Below are 18,793 nucleotides of genomic sequence, written 5' to 3' on the forward strand. Positions count from 1 at the left end.
ATCCTTGAGTTTGGCAAGTAGAATTAAACCGAAATATACGCTAAAAGTCAATTAAGAAAACTGCTAAATATGATAACTAGATTAGCCGTTAGAGTTCATGTGTGTAAAAATGCTAACTTATATAAAAAAAAATACGAAGTTGTAGTCTGTTCGATATTCAAATCAGTCATGGAAACAAAAAATAAGGGTTAAAATCTATTTTAATTTTTAAGTTTGAATTAACATAGATTCTATACGTTGATTCATAATAAATTATTAATATAATAATATATATATATAATTTTTTTTTAAATTAAATAATATATATAAATTTAAAAATATGAATCACTTCAATTACGTACCTTTTACATAATTATTTTCATGGTTACTTGTCTTTTACATCTTTTTTTCAAATGTTTCACGTAAGTTGTTTTTAAGATTTATTAATTTAGATTTTACGGGATGAATTTATATGTTATGTTTTTAAAAATATATAAATTATTTTAATCACAAGTAAATATATAAATTAATTCTGAGATGAAGGAAATCAAATATATAAATATATTTATGAATAAGGTTGACTCAAGAAATTACCCGACAACTTGCATCACTGATTGAGACAATTGGCTTTCTTTTGTCTATTCCTGCTTGTTTGCTTTATGTTTGTCATTTTGGACGTCTCCGCTTATGACCTCAACAAATGGCACCAACACATTGGACAATCCTCAACAGATCAAAATGGAAGTATTTGGAGAATTCTTTTTTATGTATTTAGAGACATTTATGTATCACTAATATTTCGGTCGAGTGACATTCCAACTCGACTCTTGTCGAACTCTTGAATAGAGAATATGAGACACAGCTTTAACTCAGGACTGCAGATGGCAAAAGATTCAATACATTTGATGATACATATGGATTCATTACAAATGCATTTTAAGCTTTGGTGATTAAGGAAATAATTAATATTTTTAGGTTACATCACATGATGCATACAAACAAATAAGACAAAATCTAGCTAAACCAGAGAGTTAACAATCCAACTAAACAAGCATGAATGACACAGAATACTCTTCCTATCTACGTGATTGTGAGCAAAGTGAAAGGCCGGCAGATTTCCTTATGTTTCACGTCTCCATCAAGAAACATCATGCAGGTCTTCCAACCTCACTTTGCCATGTGGCGATCCCACCCTTCTTCTCGGTAGATCTCCATCTCCATGTGTTCTGTATCTTATTTGACAATGTGCTTGTAATAATCATGGTGAAAAAGTCTCATGCAAATTGCTCCCTAATTCACGTACCTTTTGCATGGAATGAGCAGTTTAATCCTTGTTCTTCATTTGATTTAGTTTCAGAGCTTGAATCAGAGCGTCAATCTTATCCTCACGATTAAGTCGATTCCATTCCTGGCGGCGGTGGAGGTGCTGACTCTTCCCAGCGATTTGTCTTTTTGCTCCGAAACTCCTACTCTTTGGCACTTTTGCCGACCACAAACAACGAGCTCCATATAAGAAGAATGAAGGCTTTCTCCTCTGGCTTAATTGGTTGAGTAGGAGGAGGAGAGTGAGTTGAAGAGAGCGGGAGGTCAAAGGCTGCATCTTGCGGCAAGGACAGAAGCTGCGGAGGGTGACGATGAAGAGATACAGGAACGGCGAGGTGTGGGACTTTGAGATGGAGACGCCGGTGAGCAGGGATAGGGCCGACGTCATCCTCGGCCTCGACGGCGGTGCCGCCGCCACAGTCTGCGTGTGTATATCCGCTGCCTTGCCCTCCTTCGCCGGCCGCCTCCCTAACCCGTTCCCTGTCCTCGCCCGCGCCGTCGCCGGCTTCTCCAACCACAACTCCGTCGGAGGTACCTCTCTCTCTCTCTCTCTCGTGCTGAGGAGTTGTCAAAGATTCCGCCTTTATTGTATTTATGAGCTTCACAACGGTTCCTTATGGCATTATCGTCTATATTCACCTTTAATCTGGTGAAAGATCAAATTTTCTTTCTTCGATTTCTTCTACTCTTTTGCAGAACCAGTAGAAAGGTGCCTCCTTTACTGCATTTTGGTAATCGAATCAATTAATCTTCATATGGGTATAAGGAATCAGTTTTGCTTGCTCCCTAATAGAATTTTGTTCTTGGTTTTTTTGGCAAATGTAATTTTCTTTGACAAGGGGACAACATATAAAATTTGTTCTATTCTTCAAGTCTTTGATGTTCTGATGAACAAAACAGAGGATATATTCGTTATTTAAAGTAATATTTTTTTCTTGAAAAAAGAAAAAAAGCATATTCTCTTGCTTACTGTCCTGATAACTGAAAGTTCTTTAAGAAATGCTAAGATGCTTCATGCTCAATTGTTTCATCTTTTTTACTACGAATTTTGATAGTCAATATGATCAACGCTAATTTCGATTTAGCTCTTTAGTAAAGAAGATCAACTTGAGTAGGCTGTTAATAGGAGATGTAGATTAAACGTTATTTCCATGGGTTAGTGTGTCTATTCACATCGTAAGAGTATGCGAGAACATTCAAATGAAACAAGAGAGCTGCAATTTTAAAGGTGATGTTAGAAAGAAGGGATTGGCCACAATGATTTATGTCACATATATTTTTCTCCCACTGACTAATTATCCATGGTTTTTGACCTATTAAATATACCTACAAACTTTAAATCTATTCAAGTTCAAGTAAAATCCTTGTCATCTTTGATAACTGAATAAAATGACTTATATTTGCTTGATCAGACAATCTGAATATGCAATCTTACGGTTTTCTACAATGTGTGGGAAAGGGTTGATTTCTCTTTGTTGTTCCATGATAACTTCTTACTTTTGGTATTTACCTTCTTTTTTGCTATCATTTAGAAAGTGCAGCTAAGGAAACAATAGAGAAGGTCATGGCTGAAGCCCTTCTGAAGGCCGGTTCTAATCGTTCTGCTGTTCGTGCTGTTTGCTTAGCCTTAGCTGGTGTCAATCATCCTAGCGATCAAGAAAGAATACTTGATTGGCTCAGGTTTGTCAATCTCATTTATTGTGAAATTTTCTTTCTGTCTAATGTACTGTTTCTTTATTCTAATTAATATACATCATGGCCTGATTAGTGGATTTAGTTCTAAAGCTTTACATTAGTTATATGAGGAACTTGTATTCAGTTTCATTATTTTCGACATGCTGATAGTATTTTGCATGGAGTTGGAGTGAAAATGTGCTAACCTGCTGTTCGCATCAAACATAAATTTTAGATTGTGATTGAATTTTATGCCATAAAAATTACAGAGGTGTTTGTCATGTTTGTCAAGTTCATGAAGTTTACTGGGGACACTTGAGTCATATATCTCCTTTCCTTCATGGCAGCTCTTAGTGGTGCTTAATTACTCAGGAACTGGAATAAGGAATAGTTTAGTCAATCTGGACTGATCTAATAATCGGATTTACTATCATTCTGAAATTTTGTTGATTTTCTCTTCTCATACTATCTATGTGAGTGTAACTTCCGTAACATCGGTTACTGGCAACATGGTCAATATCAAACCATAAGGCCAAAAAATTGCTCAAAATAGGATCATTAAATCGGACGATTCCACAAACTAAGTTCTGTATCCATGCAGTGCTGACGCACATCTTGCCTTGCTCATTTGATCTTATAATTGAAAGTTGAAATTGATCATCTAGACTCCCCTGGCTTAGAGTACCTTCTGTGCCTGATGAATATGTCTGCAATAACCACATTCTGATGCATCCATGATATTGTTAGGACATCAGATTATTTTCTTGTCTAGCCCTCAAGATGTTACTCTACTTGTGCTAATGTTTCTCTAAGAGGTAATCAGAGGATTTACACTGCTGATCTTTAAAACACTGATATCATGATAGAAGAAGACAGATGAACAGAATGCAAGAACGAGGTGAATTGGCTGAGTTCTGAAATTGTGAATGGATTAAAAAAAACCAATTTTCTATATCATATGATGAAACTTAATTTGGCAAATGTTTGTGTGCCGACTGTTTGCCATTATTAGCATGAAGAACCTCATATGAAAAAGATTTGTTTTCTGCTTCTGCTTCTTTATTTTCTTTCTTCATGAATATTTAATGAAGGCATAGTTTTTGGCTTGTTGGATACTTTATCACATTGATATCTGATGATTATTCTGATTTCTTAATCAAAGCTTTTCTACTTTGAAATAATTAATAGCTGAAATAAAATCAAGCTTTTACAATCTCAATTCTCGACATCTTGTTGTTCAGTAGATAGTTTGCCATTACCTTCTCTACTTTGTAATGCTTTTAGAATTAGCTGAAGTGGTAACGATGTGCTGATCTTTTAATTTCCTTCTTTTAGAAACATATTCCCAGTGCGTGTCAAGTTATTTGTAGAAAATGATGCTGTTGCGGCTTTGGCAAGCGGAACCATGGGCAAGCTCCATGGCTGTGTATTGATTGCCGGTACAGGTACAATTGCTTATGGGTTCACAGAAGATGGAAGAGAAGCTCGAGCAGCCGGAGCAGGACCCATCTTGGGTGACTGGGGAAGGTTAGTCTTTGCTCATATTGTTCGTTGATTCACTGGATGATGGTATAGCCGCATGATTTGTATGTGAGGATCTCATGGAAACTTACTGAAGCCTGTGATCTACTAAATAGACAGGAAGTTCTTTATGTGTGATCACCTAATACTCACCAGAAACATCATCTGACCATATCAGAGGCAACAGTTACATTTAACATTCAAATACAACAATAACAACACCAAAATCATGATGTCCCAACTATTCGAGGTTGGCTACATGATCTTTACCGTGTATTTTTTTTGTCAAATTAAATGTCTTGAACATAATTATGGCGTGAAAAGTAACCTTTTGCCTTGCAGTTACTTCTGCATGAAAGTCAGTTATTTCTTGTTGATCAAGATAATTGTATCTTACCTAGTTGATACTTACAAATGCCATTTTTTTCCCCTTCAAATTCACAGGTGACAAGTGAACAACAAGGGTTCCTTCATATATTGTGGATTCTAGCTACTAATTACAAAAACAGGACATTGTCACAATAAGCAGGCCATTGAGGCTGTTCTTTTTGTTTTACCAACTGGTAGCTGGTGCACAGAGCTATTAGCTAACAAATATTTGGAAGGGAATTTAGAGATGATTTTTCAAGCTTTATATAAATTGGATTCTTTAATTGTGCAATGCCTAGTTTGCAACTGTAAGAACTTTCATTTGTTTTGTCAGCGTATCATACGGATAGTTACGCTTATGTATAAAGATGATTTCATTTTTGTGCATGAAAATAGTATTGATTATTTTGGCAAGCGATTTTAATCAACAAAAAGTTGTTATTATATCTTTCTTAGTGTCATGTTTTTGTTCGGAAGAAAATATAGTTATGTTTGGCTGTTTGCGTTGCACAGTGGATACGGGATTGCCGCTAAAGCATTGACAGCAATAATGAGAGCTCATGATGGACGTGGCCCTCCAACATTCCTTACTTATGGGATCCTCAGCATGCTTGGTCTTTCTTCACCAGATGAACTTATCGGGTATTTCTACGCACTTGCAGTTCTTCTTGGCCTGCTTCTGCCTAAAGATTTGACTAAAAACATGCTGGAGTTCCGTAGAATTTGACTAAAGATTTGTGACCTTTTAGATCATTTTGTCTCATGTTGAGAACTAAAAGTTGCCGGTTTAATTACTGCACAAGCCTCAGAAACAATAGTCGCATGAATGGGACAACCAAAAAAGGGGACTAAGTAAAGAAACAGTTTTCTGGATCGATTAGATTATTCTTTTAGATCATGTTTGCCAGTTATCTTAATCGTGTAGAAGAATTTACTTCTTAGGAGTGCCACTTCCATGAAACCTGATCTCAATGAATTAGCATTGACAGTGTTTTGTCGACTTGCTAAAACAGGTGGACTTATGCGGATTCATCTTGGGCTCGTATCGCAAAACTGTCCCCGGCAGTAGTATCTTCTGCTGAAGCTGGCGACGAAGTTGCAAACAGAATTCTACATGATACAGTCTTAGAGTTGACTTCCAGTGTCAAAGCTGTTGTTCAGAGGCTTGACTTGTGTGGTGAAGGTACAATGATTCGATTAACTTCTAACATCGCAATAACTCATTGGTGTGCCTTGAGGTAGGAGTAAGAAGACTCCTGCTTCACTGAGCTGATGCTCTAAGGTAGATTGAAGGTGCTCTGTGAACTGGATGCAGATGGAAAAGATTCATTTCCACTTGTTATGGTCGGAGGAGTTCTTGAGGCAAACAAGAGTTGGGATATCGGGAAAGCAGTCGTAGATTGCATCACAAAGATATATCCAGGAGCACATCCAGTTCGTCCCACGGTTGGTGATTTATCTGCAAATTTTCTTTACGGTCAAAATTAACTAGCAGCGATCTGACTTCTTGTCGTTCGATGGAGATATCAAACAAATAGGACTTCGACTTCAGTTCCTGATTGATCTTATATTCATGATATGGATCTCTCAATGCTCGAATCTAATCTGCAGGTAGAACCAGCCGTTGGAGCAGCACTATTGGCTTGGAACCATGTAATAAGTAATCTAGTCAGTGATTATGGCAGGTGATTGTTCAAACATGGTGTAGAATTCCTAAGATTTGATTACCACATGTAAGAAGGTCAAACACGAAATACGAACTGCAGTGCAGCTTTAGCTCGCCCATCAGTTTCTTCTTTAGAAATGTAGAGAGTCGAAAGAAGAGAGAATTGTTCTTAACAGCTGAGTGTGTCTTTATGCAGCAGCTGCAGTAATGGCAAACAAGAGGAGACAAGCTCCCTCTTTTCTTGAACTCTCGATCAAGAAGATACGAATTCATCACCAATTATGAATCGAATCGACTCGGATTCCTCCATCTACCCTGCTGCCGGTCAAATCTTTGACATTGTAGTCGGACCGTAGCATTGCTACTCTTGAAGTCCTGGCCTTCCCTGCCCCCGTTAGGCCACCGGGATCCCCGCCAGCCCCTGCCAGGTGCTCATCCTCCCGCCGCCCATCACCGATCCGAGGAGCCATCGATCTGCGGCTGAAAGATCCGCCGCAGCTCACCGAGATCTTGGTGCCGTAACACAACCAAAAGCCATAAAGCGCTCCCATCGAGAGCAGAGCTAAGCGCTGCTCCGCGGCGCGCCTTTGACGACGACGGGAGGACGTGGCTCTCGATGTTGCTACGCCGCGTTCTTTGGTCGTAACATAAATCGTAGCACGAAGCACTTACCTTTGACCAATGACCAGCGCATAGCATGCATGCATGATGGTCGCGACATGATGGGCGGCAATGGTGACACCGTAATTAAATGAAAAAGGAAAGGGTGGTTGTAGTGATAGGGGAAGGCGTGATACGCGTGCCTGCCGCGCTGCTGCCGTCTCGATGACGGAGGACGGGGGAGAATGGTGTGGCTTTTGAGGGGGACAAGCACGAGGTCTTATGCGGTGGCGAAACGTGTACGGTCGACGAGCGCGCTGCGAAGGGTCCCACTCAAATGACAGGCCGAGATCCGTCGTGAGATTCCCGACCGGGCCGAGTTGGTAAGATTTTGCCGTCTGCGGAAAGGGTAGAATTAATTTCTTTTCCTTTTTATCCTCGTCCCGTGTGATCCGTACCATCTCAGCCGTCCGCAAAATCAACGGGACGTCGCTAACCGTCTGATTTCGCCGCCGGCGGCTCGTGAGGATATCTCACACCCGTCTCACCCCACAAGCCACGGACCGAAACGCCTTTCGCCTCACCATTTGCCTACCCGCCTCGTGAGTGGTCGGAGAGATCACCCAACACGTGGGTCCCACATTTCGTGAGGTGGAAGACGTACGAGTACGGCTCGGATGGCTTTTAGTGCTCGCTGCGGAGCGATGGCGACGAGGGCTCGACGACAACAAAGGCCACCACCGGCGCTGCTCGTCACATCACATCATGTCACATCACATCACATCCCATCGCATCGAAGCCGTCAACGGCCGCTGATGCGACGCCGGTCCTCGCGATGTGACAGCAAGCGAAAAGACCGGCACTCGTGATGGGGTTTTCTGCTGCAGCATCGCGTGCATGGGGCGGGGGAGGCAACCTGCAGGTGACAGCGGTCTTTTCGTCATCTGCAAGCGTAAACCCTTCGCAGGTTCAAAGGGCAGCTTCGATTCAATGTGCTCGTAAATGGTTCCCAAACCCTCCCCGGTAGATCCAAGAGCAGATTTTGCTCATTTACTGTAACCTGTAGATCTACATGAAGAATGATGAATGCGATTGTTGTTTGATTCTGTAGACACAGCAGCTCTCAGGAGACAAAATGATGAAGAACCTGCTGCATCTTGAAAGACACATTTAACAGTACAAAATGAACGTGAATACCAGTAAAATCCTGGCATGAATCATCATCCTCTTCCATCGACGGCGACCGATCTCTCGGTTCGGTGCTCGCTCGGTGATACGTCAATTTGCATTCAACTGCTCCAAGCACAGTTATTAAAGCAAAAGGAAAAGAAAACACCATTCAAATGATTTCACCAGGTCGGATGAATCTAGCTAGAAAAAGAAACAAGAAATATAAAGCATAATAAGCAGAATTCATGGATTAAGATCACTTGAAGCTGACATGTTTCTTGGCAGTTCTTTAGAAACTGTAACTTAAGCAAAAGGGATGAGTTCTAAAGTTGCATCCACCCCTAGCTAAGTGGGATCACAGAAGGGCTAGAATTGCTCAGGGCATTCAAACAAAAGACCAGTTCAGAAACATGAAAGCAAGACAATGGGGTGAATCATCGTCATTCAGGACCTTCCATGCCACGGCTTGTTCATACGACACCGGCCTCCCCATGCTCGACAGGCAGATACCAGCAGGAAGATAGGAAAAGCCCTGCAGGTTGACGAGAGATGCACAGGTTTCAGCAAGTATGTATAGAAACATGCGCAGCAACGAGCAAAACAATAGCTGCACTTGTTTACTAATTACCTGCTGCATGATCTTGGGGAATTCCGAACAAAGAAGCTTCCGACCACCATCATCAAGAGTCTTCTCCAGCGTAATGTCTTGAAGAGCGATCAGCGTAGTTTCCAGCATATCAAGACCAGCTTGATTGGAGAAGGTAAAAACAGGAGAACCCTGCAAAAGAATGAACATTCCTGTCATAGACGTATTCTTATGTCTCGAGTATGGTCACATAAATACAGAACATATATTATAGTCAGGTGTTCTGAAAGCATGTAACAAAGACGCAAATATACGAAATCTTGCCTTCAAAGAACAACACACAATTGCATCCGAATGATGCCACAACAGTTTCAGCAATGAATCACTAGTTTGTGAGCCCTCACGGAGGATCTCTAGTCCAGTATGAGCCCTAAAGAACCAAAGATGATTCATTAGCAGATAACACACATCAGAAATCTACAGGTAAGTAAGTTTGTCATGATGTTCAATAACTACTAATTCAACATATACATTATATCGCTTTTGCACAAATAATTATAACAATTTTCAAGAGGAATAAGTTGAATATATGAGATAAGAAAGCAGGATAATATGTAGCCATGAAGTCCAACTTCTGCATTTGTGATAAAAAAAAGTTGGAGTGCAAGAAGGCGTAAAGTCCAACTCACAATTTCTCAATGGATCATAGGCAGGAAGGTAACAAAATGCAGAAGTACATGCAAGTATTGATGAGGTTACCTGTAGCTCTGAGAAATCCAACGTGCCAGCGTGTCAGCTTCAGGAAAACCTTGCGGTAAATGCTCGACTCCAATCTGACCGCTGGGTCGAGGTGCAATTGCCATAGCAACTCTCTGCACTGACGCAACCACGCTTCTAACATATTGCCGGGCCATTGCTGCAACATTATCTTGGAGATGATTCTCGTATGTGAACTGGAAGGCTATCGTGAGGACTGACCGCAGGTTGTATGAACTTGAAGCTGTCTCATTAACAGAGCGTGATGCAGCACCAGATCCAATCTCTAACGTGGATGCCAAATCGAGGGTTCGTGAAGCAACAGGAGAATCCTGCAGCATTGGCAGACAAGCTGTACGTAAGAATCAGAGGTGTGGTGGAAACTTTAATTACATGATAAATGTGCAAATCGTATCTAGCTAAAAAGAACAGCCATAAAAGCAAAACAAGAACCAATCACCATAATTTTTTAAAGACACTATACTGTTAAGGCACACAACTGTTTTAGGTTCCAGTGGTATAACACGGAAGCCTGAGGGTAGCAAAGGAACATCATCAGCAAAGGATTCATCAATGGGTGCAAAAACAAGCTGAGCACAAGCACCAACAGCATCCTCATCAACTCTGCTGCAAAGCTGCCATGGCATGGAAAGCATTAATCATTCAGCCAAAACACTAAAGCCAGATACTGAGGAATAACTTACACAAGACAAACCTGTAACAAGTACACATCCCTCGACAAAATGACATCATCTTGGTTAAAAACATGACCCTCGAGTTTGATCACCTCCAAGAACTATATTCAAGGACATTAGTGCAATACATGAGTAAAAGAAAACATCAATGAATAATCCAAGATACTGCTTCTTAGCATTAAAAAATAAACTACCTCTTCAAGCTCCAGAGTATGCGCGAGAGGAAGGATCACCTGACTCCCCGATAACCCACTGCTAGTCCTAACACCAGGGACTGCATATGGGCTTGTTCTCAATGATGCGGCAGAATAAGCATCAACACCACAATCAGCCCATTCTGATCTATGCTCCCTTAAAAACCGAACCAATATAGCAGGCGGCACATTCTACATGAAAAAATAGCGTTTGAGGACTAGGATTAGAACTGAACAAGAAAGCATATGTTTTAGAAGACATTCCTGCATAGTGATGGAAATCTTCTGCTTAAAAGGCAAAGGTTAGACCTGCAGCAACATTGATGCTTTTGCACATAGAACACCACCTCCTACGGTTGAAAACAATGCTGAAGAGTTCACATGAGACCCAATAAGTTTATTTGAGGAAGAATTTATAGCAATTGTCACATCCTCAACACCATCGCTGCCCAGTAATAACCAACCATCATCAGCAAATCCATTCACAGCATCATTGAAACCTCTGCATGCACCCAGCACATTGTGTTAAATACATAAACCTACCGTGGAAAAAAAAAAGGCTCAAGTCAAACATATTGACAAAGCCGCCAATGACCTGCTCAGTCTTTGACTGAAGGTCCTTAATACAGCAGGTTGTCGACCCCCACCATATGGAACTTCACCACTGGTTTCTTGAGCAATTTGTCTTAGGTGGTGAAGTGCCTGGAAAAATGACAAAAGTGTAACTAGCGGTCGGTCTACGATGACTGAAATGCATAATAACGAGTAATAAGGCTTACAGCAATTGTCATTTTCTGGGCCAGAAATTTTGGTGATTCATACAAGGGTCTAAGAACCTCAGGTACACTCCATGCCTGAAGCATCAAAGATATTGTCGGTAAAATATGGAAAAATGAACCTCAAGAAGTGTAGAAAGCACCTGGAACTCACATCTAAATCAACATGATCAACAATGTGAATCATTGAGCCACCACCCTCACATGGTCGGATTAGATATCCACTGGAAAGCATTTCAGCCCTTATGAAATTTGGAGAAGGAGGCCCAGTCGGACCACCAGTTGCAGGAGTTAAAGATCTCTCACAAATCTAGAAGAAACATGTTGAGTTAATGTGTCTTCTATCACTTGGAAGAAAAAAATTGATGATCATTTAAATGTGTTGGCACACATTTGAGGGCCACGGGTAAAACACCTAATGAGGTATGAAAAACTATCAATGCATAAACGATGCACAACTCATACCACAAGGCTGCCATCTTCTAAACCTCTAGTATATCTCAGAGTCCAAAAGTCACGTGCTGCTGCCAAAGTGGTAGGTGCATATGTCTGATAACAAGAGATTGAAAACAAAAAGTCAAATATTAGAAACACGGAAAAAGATGAACAACTATAATGAAATTCATACGAAAATACAAAACATACTTGCATGTATATAAGTTCTATATTCCCTCCATTACTAGTGGGAATTACAGTAAGCACATCAATGCAACGGCAATCACGATACCAAGCTGGACGATCTTTAAGTATCTCTGCAACCTAAGAGACCCAGCAAATCCATGAATTGCATAACATGAAAAGAACATAACTGCAGAGAGAATTCAGTAAGTGCCTAACCTTTGTGGGTTCCAGACTCACAAGGCCACAAGCTCGAGCTGCTACCCCACTACAATTATGGGAAACAGCAACGATTCCAATGGAATCCGGACCAGGCTATAATATATATGAGAAATCATCATGCAATCTGAATGGAATTGGTCAACACAAGATAAGAAGTCGATCAAAATATTACCTTCATCCCAACCATCTGAACCCAATCGATGGCAGTTCCAGTAGCCTTCGACAAGAACTCTGCCAATGTCTCCTCAGCGATTGCAAGGAGACTGTAGTAGAAATGTCCCAACACAAAGCATGACGCGTTAACAGAAAACAGCCGACGAAAGCAATCTAAGCTAGAGCCATCACAACAAGGAAGTCTGATTACCCAGCTGGGTTAGCATCCCTTTGAGGATGCTGAGGTGTTGGGTTTTGTTGACGTTGGTGCTGACCACTTGTGACTACAGATTCACAGCTGGTGTCGGTGGTGGCTACAGATGCCTGTATATCCATTAACTAGAAGTAAGATCCAAACAAGCATTGTAAATCATGAAAGATTCTACGTAAAATTCTGAAATTAACATGGAACATGAAACATAAACTCGTAATCATAACATTCCACTCTAAAGCAAAGAGTTCAAAGTGATGAAAGCATATATCAGAACTGGCTGGCTCATATAACATATTCAAATGCAGATCTTCGCTTGTTAAGCATAGATATTGGGGAGCATTTGACCAAGCAGGTAGCATAGCTTATATTAATTTATTAAAGTAAAAGCACTGCAGTCTTTGAGTCCTGGAAAACCAAGATTCAGAAGAAAACATGAGAGAATTGCTCTATGTAATACTAATTATATTTTGGATTGCTTCCATTTCCGGAAAAAGAGCACAAACAACATGGACACTCACATTGTGCAGTTGCTGTCGCATATAGCCATTCTCATAAACAAGTTCGGACACCTGCTTCTGCAGACGATCATTTTCCTCCATCAACAGCTTGTTCATGGCATTCAGCTTGCGGTTAACTGTTTGGAGACGAAAGGCTTCCTTCCTCTGCTTCTCTCGGCATCTACAAGAAGGAAGATAATGAATGCTACAAATTAATACAAAGACCAGCATTATAGTATTACACTAATTCGAGTTAATATGACATTCTGTAAATCAAATCTAAATTCTAAACTATTGGACATCATCAGACAATACAGTTACAAGAAGAGATTAAGATGTTAAGAATCTAATCACTTAAGATTGAAGGTTGGTTTCAAAGAGATTGTCATTTGTAGGTACGCTGCCTTGATAAAATTATAAATGTATAGCCTCCTAAATTAAATTTGACAGAAATAAGAACTACTACTTTTCCCATTAATGCAGTGTCAATTTATTTATAGTTTGCGACTACAAAAAGGTCTTCGAAGGTTCAGTGGCCTTCACTTCGGGAGGTAGTAATTATCATACATTAATATGAACCCTTAACCAAAATTATTACCTTGGCTTCCAAATTCAAGCCTAGGAAGCAAAAAATAGAAACTTTACAACCAAAAACTCAGAAACAACAGAAAATTGCAGAATCTGAAACCGATCGAGCAACATGTAAACTACACTCTAAACACATTAAGGAAAAACATAATCCTTCACATGATCATTAGCAAAATCCGTATAGTGATCTCAAACAGAGCAAGATCTTTAAAGACCAAGACAAAAGGCCACTTTTGGCACAAAAGCAACTCTATTGTTAGACAACCAGATTCAAAATCCTCAGAATCTCACTGAGGATTACCAGAAAGAGCCAAAAAAGAATAAGATAAAGAAAAAGAAGCATATTTGATTCTGAATGTCAATAGGAAAAATAAAACAAACAGTATGGAACGATATGTTATCATCTTGCAAAACATTGGCTACAACAAAAAAACCAAATAGAAAACCCGATATTTCAAATACACGAAAAGAATCCACTAAAAATGCTAAAAACGACACAAATGCAATAATGCTAAGCCACGAACATTATAGGATCGAGCATAAGATAGATGGAATACCAAAGGTGAAAAAAAAAATTTCGAGTTATATCCCCACCAGTGTCTCAAATGATTCAAATTTTCTACTAATCATTTCTCAAAGTATCAATTTCTACAAAGTGAACCGATGAAACAGCTACGATGAATCTCAATTGCTGCCTAAAGACACCAGACCCAACTTTGGGAAGAGAAAAAGAAGAGACCCTTTCCGTCGGTCTTTTACCTTCTGTTCTGGAACCAGACCTTGATCTGCTTTGGCTCGATGTTGGAGAGAATGGGACACTCCCGTACGAGCTGCTGCCGCCTCAGGGAGCTCGGCTTCGGGCACTCGCTGTATACCCTCTCGAGCGCCTCCACCTGCTCCGGCGTGTACCTCACGTACTTCCCCGTGTCCATCGCGGCCGCGGCTTCCTGCTGCCCCTTCCCCGCTTCCCTTCCGCTCGCAACCATCGCCATCCCCTCCCCTACGCAAATCCCTCAAAAATCCAATCTTTCCCCACCCGACGCACTCACCACCCTCGGAAGCCTCCCGCCCTCCCTTTCTCCCGGCTCCTCGGCAGCAGGAGACACATCACCGCACCTCAAAAACTCGCCGCCGCCGCCGCCGCCGTGGGGAACCCCATCTGCCTCTCCACCCACGAAGCAGCCATTGCACTACGGATAGAGGGCGGGACGCGGGGAAGAAGAGGAAGCTGAAAAGGAGGCGCCTTGGTTGGCGCTGCTAACCCTTCGAAGTTTAAAGCCGGGGGCGAGCGGCTGTGCTCTCCCGTTTCATATGCTTTCTTCTCAGTTTAATGGCTTAAATAAAGTGTGAGAGGCCATCTATTCTTTCCAAGTACATGTTTTGGGTCTTGACGTGTTGTTTATGCTGCTAATGCTTGGCCTGCTGCAGTGGCAGCAGCTGTCTCTGTGAGGAAGAGGAGGGAAAACATAAAGTGCTTTCTCTCCCTTCGATGCTCAGAGAGAGAGAGAGAGAGAGAGAGAGAAGAATGGATTCTTCAAATATCAAATCAAGGGAGGATGAGGCTGTTCTTTGTGCTGTCAGTGGTGAAAGAGATGGTATGTTGGTATGTGGGAGCAGCAGGCATAAATAGCATGATGCATGTTGTGATGGGCACAACATCCTTCTCCTTCGTCTCTCTCTAGCTTTACCCCCGTCTCTAGATTCATGTATCACATCATCTCCATCTGAAACCTGAGCTTACCCAAGACTGAAGTCTTCGACGGCTGGTGTTACTATCTTCTATGTTTCTGATGGATTTGTGTACTGTTCTCTTTGTGAGTGTGAGTTTGAGAACGATAACAAGGATATATATGACCGCTACTGCTCAACAAAAAAAATCTACGCTCGAAAGCTAAGATTAATACGACAAGCGCAGTTATTATTACGAGGCTTTTACCCGAATCTCTGCAACAAATGCTGTGAGATCTTTTGTCCGTCGTCTTGCCTCTCTACTGCTGCTGCTGAGAGCCATCGAGCTTTTCCCTCGTCTTCTCCCTCTCACTGTTCCCCCAAAAGTGACCCGAGTTAAGTTTGCTTGCCTTTTTATTTTCCGCCCGCAGTAACTCCTTTTCCATCACTGCACGGCCATCAGCAGAGGGGTGTGTGTGCGTTCTGCCTTTTACTCTGCAATCCCACCATTTCTCATCTCTGTTTGACCACACAGACACAGAGAGAGAGAGAGAGAGAGAGATTCTCATAGGAATAGACCTATTGACATTATCATTTAATCGAGCTAGTGCTAATGAGGAAAGCTAAGGGTGCAAAAGATACATATTTCATAGGCAAAAAGACAAAAGTCCTCCTTTTGATAAATGTAATTAGAGATATATATACTACTATCTTAATTTTTATGATAACTATAGAATCAAATATGTATTAAGAAAATAAAATCAATTTATTGATTGACTAGCAAATTGTGCTAAAAAGTCAACAATATCTATATTGCAAAAGTAACATAGATTATTTTTTTTTTGGAGTAAAAAACAGAGAACTCTAAACCTTGTGCTGTCAAAATTATACATGAGAGATCAAGACGCAGACAACAGATTTTACTCTCTTCATTTTTTGGATAGAAAGGATGAAAGTTGAGGTGGTGCCAATATCATTTATGTTTTTAAAATCCTCATAAGATTGCCATTGTTGATTTGAAGACACATATTTCTCTGTCACAAAATTTCACAAACAAAATTAATTTATAAAAGGTCACCAGACTTGTTTCTGAGCCAAAGAACTGAAAGGAAAAAAAAAAGTATTCTTGTCTGATATCAAAACATGAAACTTTGGGATTATGAATTCCACTGAATCTATAGTAGCAGGATTCATATCCTTATATTTGATCTGCATTTTTGTTTGAGTGGTTTCCAAGCAGGGGATTGATTTATCAGGCAAAGCAATTATAGATAGCAAGTGCTATATGTAAGATTGGGCACAACATATTTCATTCATGGAATCTTTGATGATTCATTCATGATCTTGAAGAAGGCTCACTCAAGCAACCTGGCTCACACTCTTCTTTGTCATGACTGAAGTAAAGATCTAATGCTCACCGATGCTAGTGATCTGTGATGTCCAATCCAGAACAAATAAGAAAACAGCAATCCATGTAGATGAATCATTATCATTTACATCAAGCAGCCCTTTTGCATCTCCTTCCTTCTTCTGTTGGTTCAGCAATAGACATCTTCTTCATGGCGGCATGTGCAGTGAATGTTTGTTGTATCATTAATCGCCATGCAGGAATAATCATATGTTTGAAGCTTGTCTATCATGGATAGCATTAGTATGTGTTTGCATCATGAGTTTGAGACTCTTCCCTTTTCATGCAATGTGAATCGTTTTGAATGGTGTAGGTACAAGGAACATGAACTGTGCTTGAAGAATTCGATTGGGAGAATATGAGAGGGTGGATATGTTCCACACGATTAACCATTTAAAATTTCAACCTAATCTATATGTACGAAAACTTGACCTATGATCAATCAACTTCAGCTGCCAGATTGTAGTAATGTCTAGTTATCATGCCAATGCCTGTGTTGATCTTCCTAATAATTTGGGATGAGAGAACCATTAGAATGATGAACTAAATGTTCAATCTCTGAGGCCTTCTCCTCAAAAACTCAAAAAGAACAATGAGAAGCTTTCATTATTGCTTCACTTTCTGCATGAGTTGTTTTGCCACCTCCCCTCTGTTATGGCAGCTATCAGCAAATGTTACAACCATGCATGAAGTGGTCCTGAAATATATCTTCCCATCACACAATTAGTATGTAGGTGATGTTGCATGCACCAATGCAATAATAATAATAATAATAATAATACACAAAAAACTTTGCTGTATATAGTTTGTAGATGAATCAATCAAAGCCTATAGTTGTCCACCTGAACATCCATCCATTACAAGTGCTGGTTCATAGAGCAAATAGTGTCACAAGTTGAATGTTCTTGATGAACTAACCTAAAACTAAAACCACTCTGTCAGACTATTTGAGATGAAGAGTTGTACTGATACACATTGTTTTGTGTTTCCAATCTACTGCATTTCATGCAGGACTGTTGCAAACAATCTTATGCAATTTTTTTGCAGGGGGGGCTTGATTAAGCTGGCATGGTTGGACCAAATATCCATGTTCCATAGAAGCTGTTCTTGCCACTTTACCACTAGAATAATTAGTGGGTCCTTGAAATAAGTTGATTGGTGCACAAAGAATTGGTAGTATAGTTGGAGCTAGGGTTAGGAGACAACTCATGATAGAGCCCTTTTTGCAGGCTCTACATCACATCTTTATGGTTCTAAAAACCAGTCAAAAATTTCTCCATCAGTGTATTATATCAATATATACATCATCAATCATGTTGATTGAGTCATCAGTTCAAATGGTAATTATAAGAGCTGGAAATGAGATCATACATTGCTACAAGTCCATGGATATGTGTTTTCTGAATTGAAACTGTGATGTTGCAAGCTCATAACAGCTCACACAGAAGAAAAGGCATGAACAAAACTCAATCTTGGATGATATCGGAGTGGATGCTGATGGATGTCTTGGTTTTCCAATATTTTCTGAGTCACAAGTCAAGTCTCGAACCATATACTGGTTTGAAGTCCAAGAGAAGATCTCACTTAGGTCATACTACGATTCTTCTTAGTTGCATGTTCTGCTTGTATGTTTCTTAACCCTAACAACACATACAGGCAAAGAAGTAGTAATCAGAAACTAAAATGCTTTCGAGTCCAAGAGAAGAGTCTCACTCAATTCATGCGAATGGAAGAACACATTCCAAAGCAGTAGCTAATATGACAGTGTGGATCAAATTTGAGCCAGTAATGTGCTTTCAAATCCTTAACCCTAAACCCTAGGATCCTTAAAAGCCACTTTGGTGTCATGACCTGAGTTATACAATCATCAAACACACTCACAGTCACCTGCATTTATATATTCCTTTTTGCTTGGTGACAGCATATATATATATATATATATATATATATATATATATATATATATAGAGAGAGAGAGAGAGAGAGAGTTGGCCACACCCTTGCCTTCACTCCCAAGCTTGTCATTAGCTTTACTCACAAAAGAGAAAGGATGTAAGAAAAGCTATTGGAGAGCAAAAGCGCAGAGAATTTATATGTTGCAAGGGTTGACATGCAT

General features: G+C 40.2%; 2 protein-coding genes across 2 annotated transcripts; one reads left to right on the forward strand and one right to left on the reverse strand.

Annotated features, from left to right (window-relative positions):
• The first annotated feature begins 1,476 nt into the window (after positions 1 to 1,476).
• On the forward strand, positions 1,477 to 6,636 carry LOC135679812 (uncharacterized). The gene is made up of 7 exons (XM_065193796.1): positions 1,477 to 1,833; positions 2,835 to 2,982; positions 4,312 to 4,503; positions 5,380 to 5,508; positions 5,880 to 6,049; positions 6,182 to 6,312; positions 6,478 to 6,636. The coding sequence occupies exons 1-7, from the start codon at positions 1,614 to 1,616 to the stop codon at positions 6,553 to 6,555; spliced, it is 1,068 nt and encodes a 355-aa protein (XP_065049868.1). The 5' UTR covers positions 1,477 to 1,613; the 3' UTR covers positions 6,556 to 6,636.
• Positions 6,637 to 8,525: 1,889 nt separating this feature from the next.
• Positions 8,526 to 15,095, reverse strand: LOC103990958 (homeobox-leucine zipper protein HOX32). The gene is made up of 18 exons (XM_009410276.3): positions 14,361 to 15,095; positions 13,035 to 13,194; positions 12,514 to 12,626; positions 12,322 to 12,412; positions 12,147 to 12,242; positions 11,955 to 12,068; positions 11,775 to 11,858; positions 11,464 to 11,619; positions 11,313 to 11,387; positions 11,129 to 11,235; positions 10,843 to 11,035; positions 10,534 to 10,725; positions 10,360 to 10,440; positions 10,145 to 10,279; positions 9,648 to 9,976; positions 9,213 to 9,318; positions 8,931 to 9,080; positions 8,526 to 8,834 (listed from the first exon to the last, which is right to left on the reverse strand). The coding sequence occupies exons 1-18, from the start codon at positions 14,591 to 14,593 to the stop codon at positions 8,688 to 8,690; spliced, it is 2,562 nt and encodes an 853-aa protein (XP_009408551.2). The 5' UTR covers positions 14,594 to 15,095; the 3' UTR covers positions 8,526 to 8,687.
• Positions 15,096 to 18,793: the final 3,698 nt, after the last annotated feature.

Source organism: Musa acuminata, chromosome BXJ1-7, assembly GCF_036884655.1.
Source record: "Musa acuminata AAA Group cultivar baxijiao chromosome BXJ1-7, Cavendish_Baxijiao_AAA, whole genome shotgun sequence".
NCBI lineage: Eukaryota > Viridiplantae > Streptophyta > Magnoliopsida > Zingiberales > Musaceae > Musa > Musa acuminata.

What these genes read in the sequence shown, in the direction of transcription:
- LOC103990958 (XM_009410276.3), bottom strand. Translation starts at nt 14,593, where the DNA reads ATGGCGATGGTTGCGAGCGGAAGGGAAGCGGGGAAGGGGCAGCAGGAA. An exon ending in TTCAGTCAAAGACTGAGCAG is followed by an intron (nt 11,036 to 11,128) that starts GTCATTGGCGGC and finishes GGGTGCATGCAG; the next exon opens with AGGTTTCAATGATGCTGTGA. An exon ending in GGGATGTGTACTTGTTACAG is followed by an intron (nt 10,280 to 10,359) that starts GTTTGTCTTGTG and finishes ATGCCATGGCAG; the next exon opens with CTTTGCAGCAGAGTTGATGA.
- LOC135679812 (XM_065193796.1), top strand. Translation starts at nt 1,614, where the DNA reads ATGAAGAGATACAGGAACGGCGAGGTGTGGGACTTTGAGATGGAGACG. An exon ending in AGAATACTTGATTGGCTCAG is followed by an intron (nt 2,983 to 4,311) that starts GTTTGTCAATCT and finishes TCCTTCTTTTAG; the next exon opens with AAACATATTCCCAGTGCGTG. An exon ending in CACATCCAGTTCGTCCCACG is followed by an intron (nt 6,313 to 6,477) that starts GTTGGTGATTTA and finishes TCTAATCTGCAG; the next exon opens with GTAGAACCAGCCGTTGGAGC.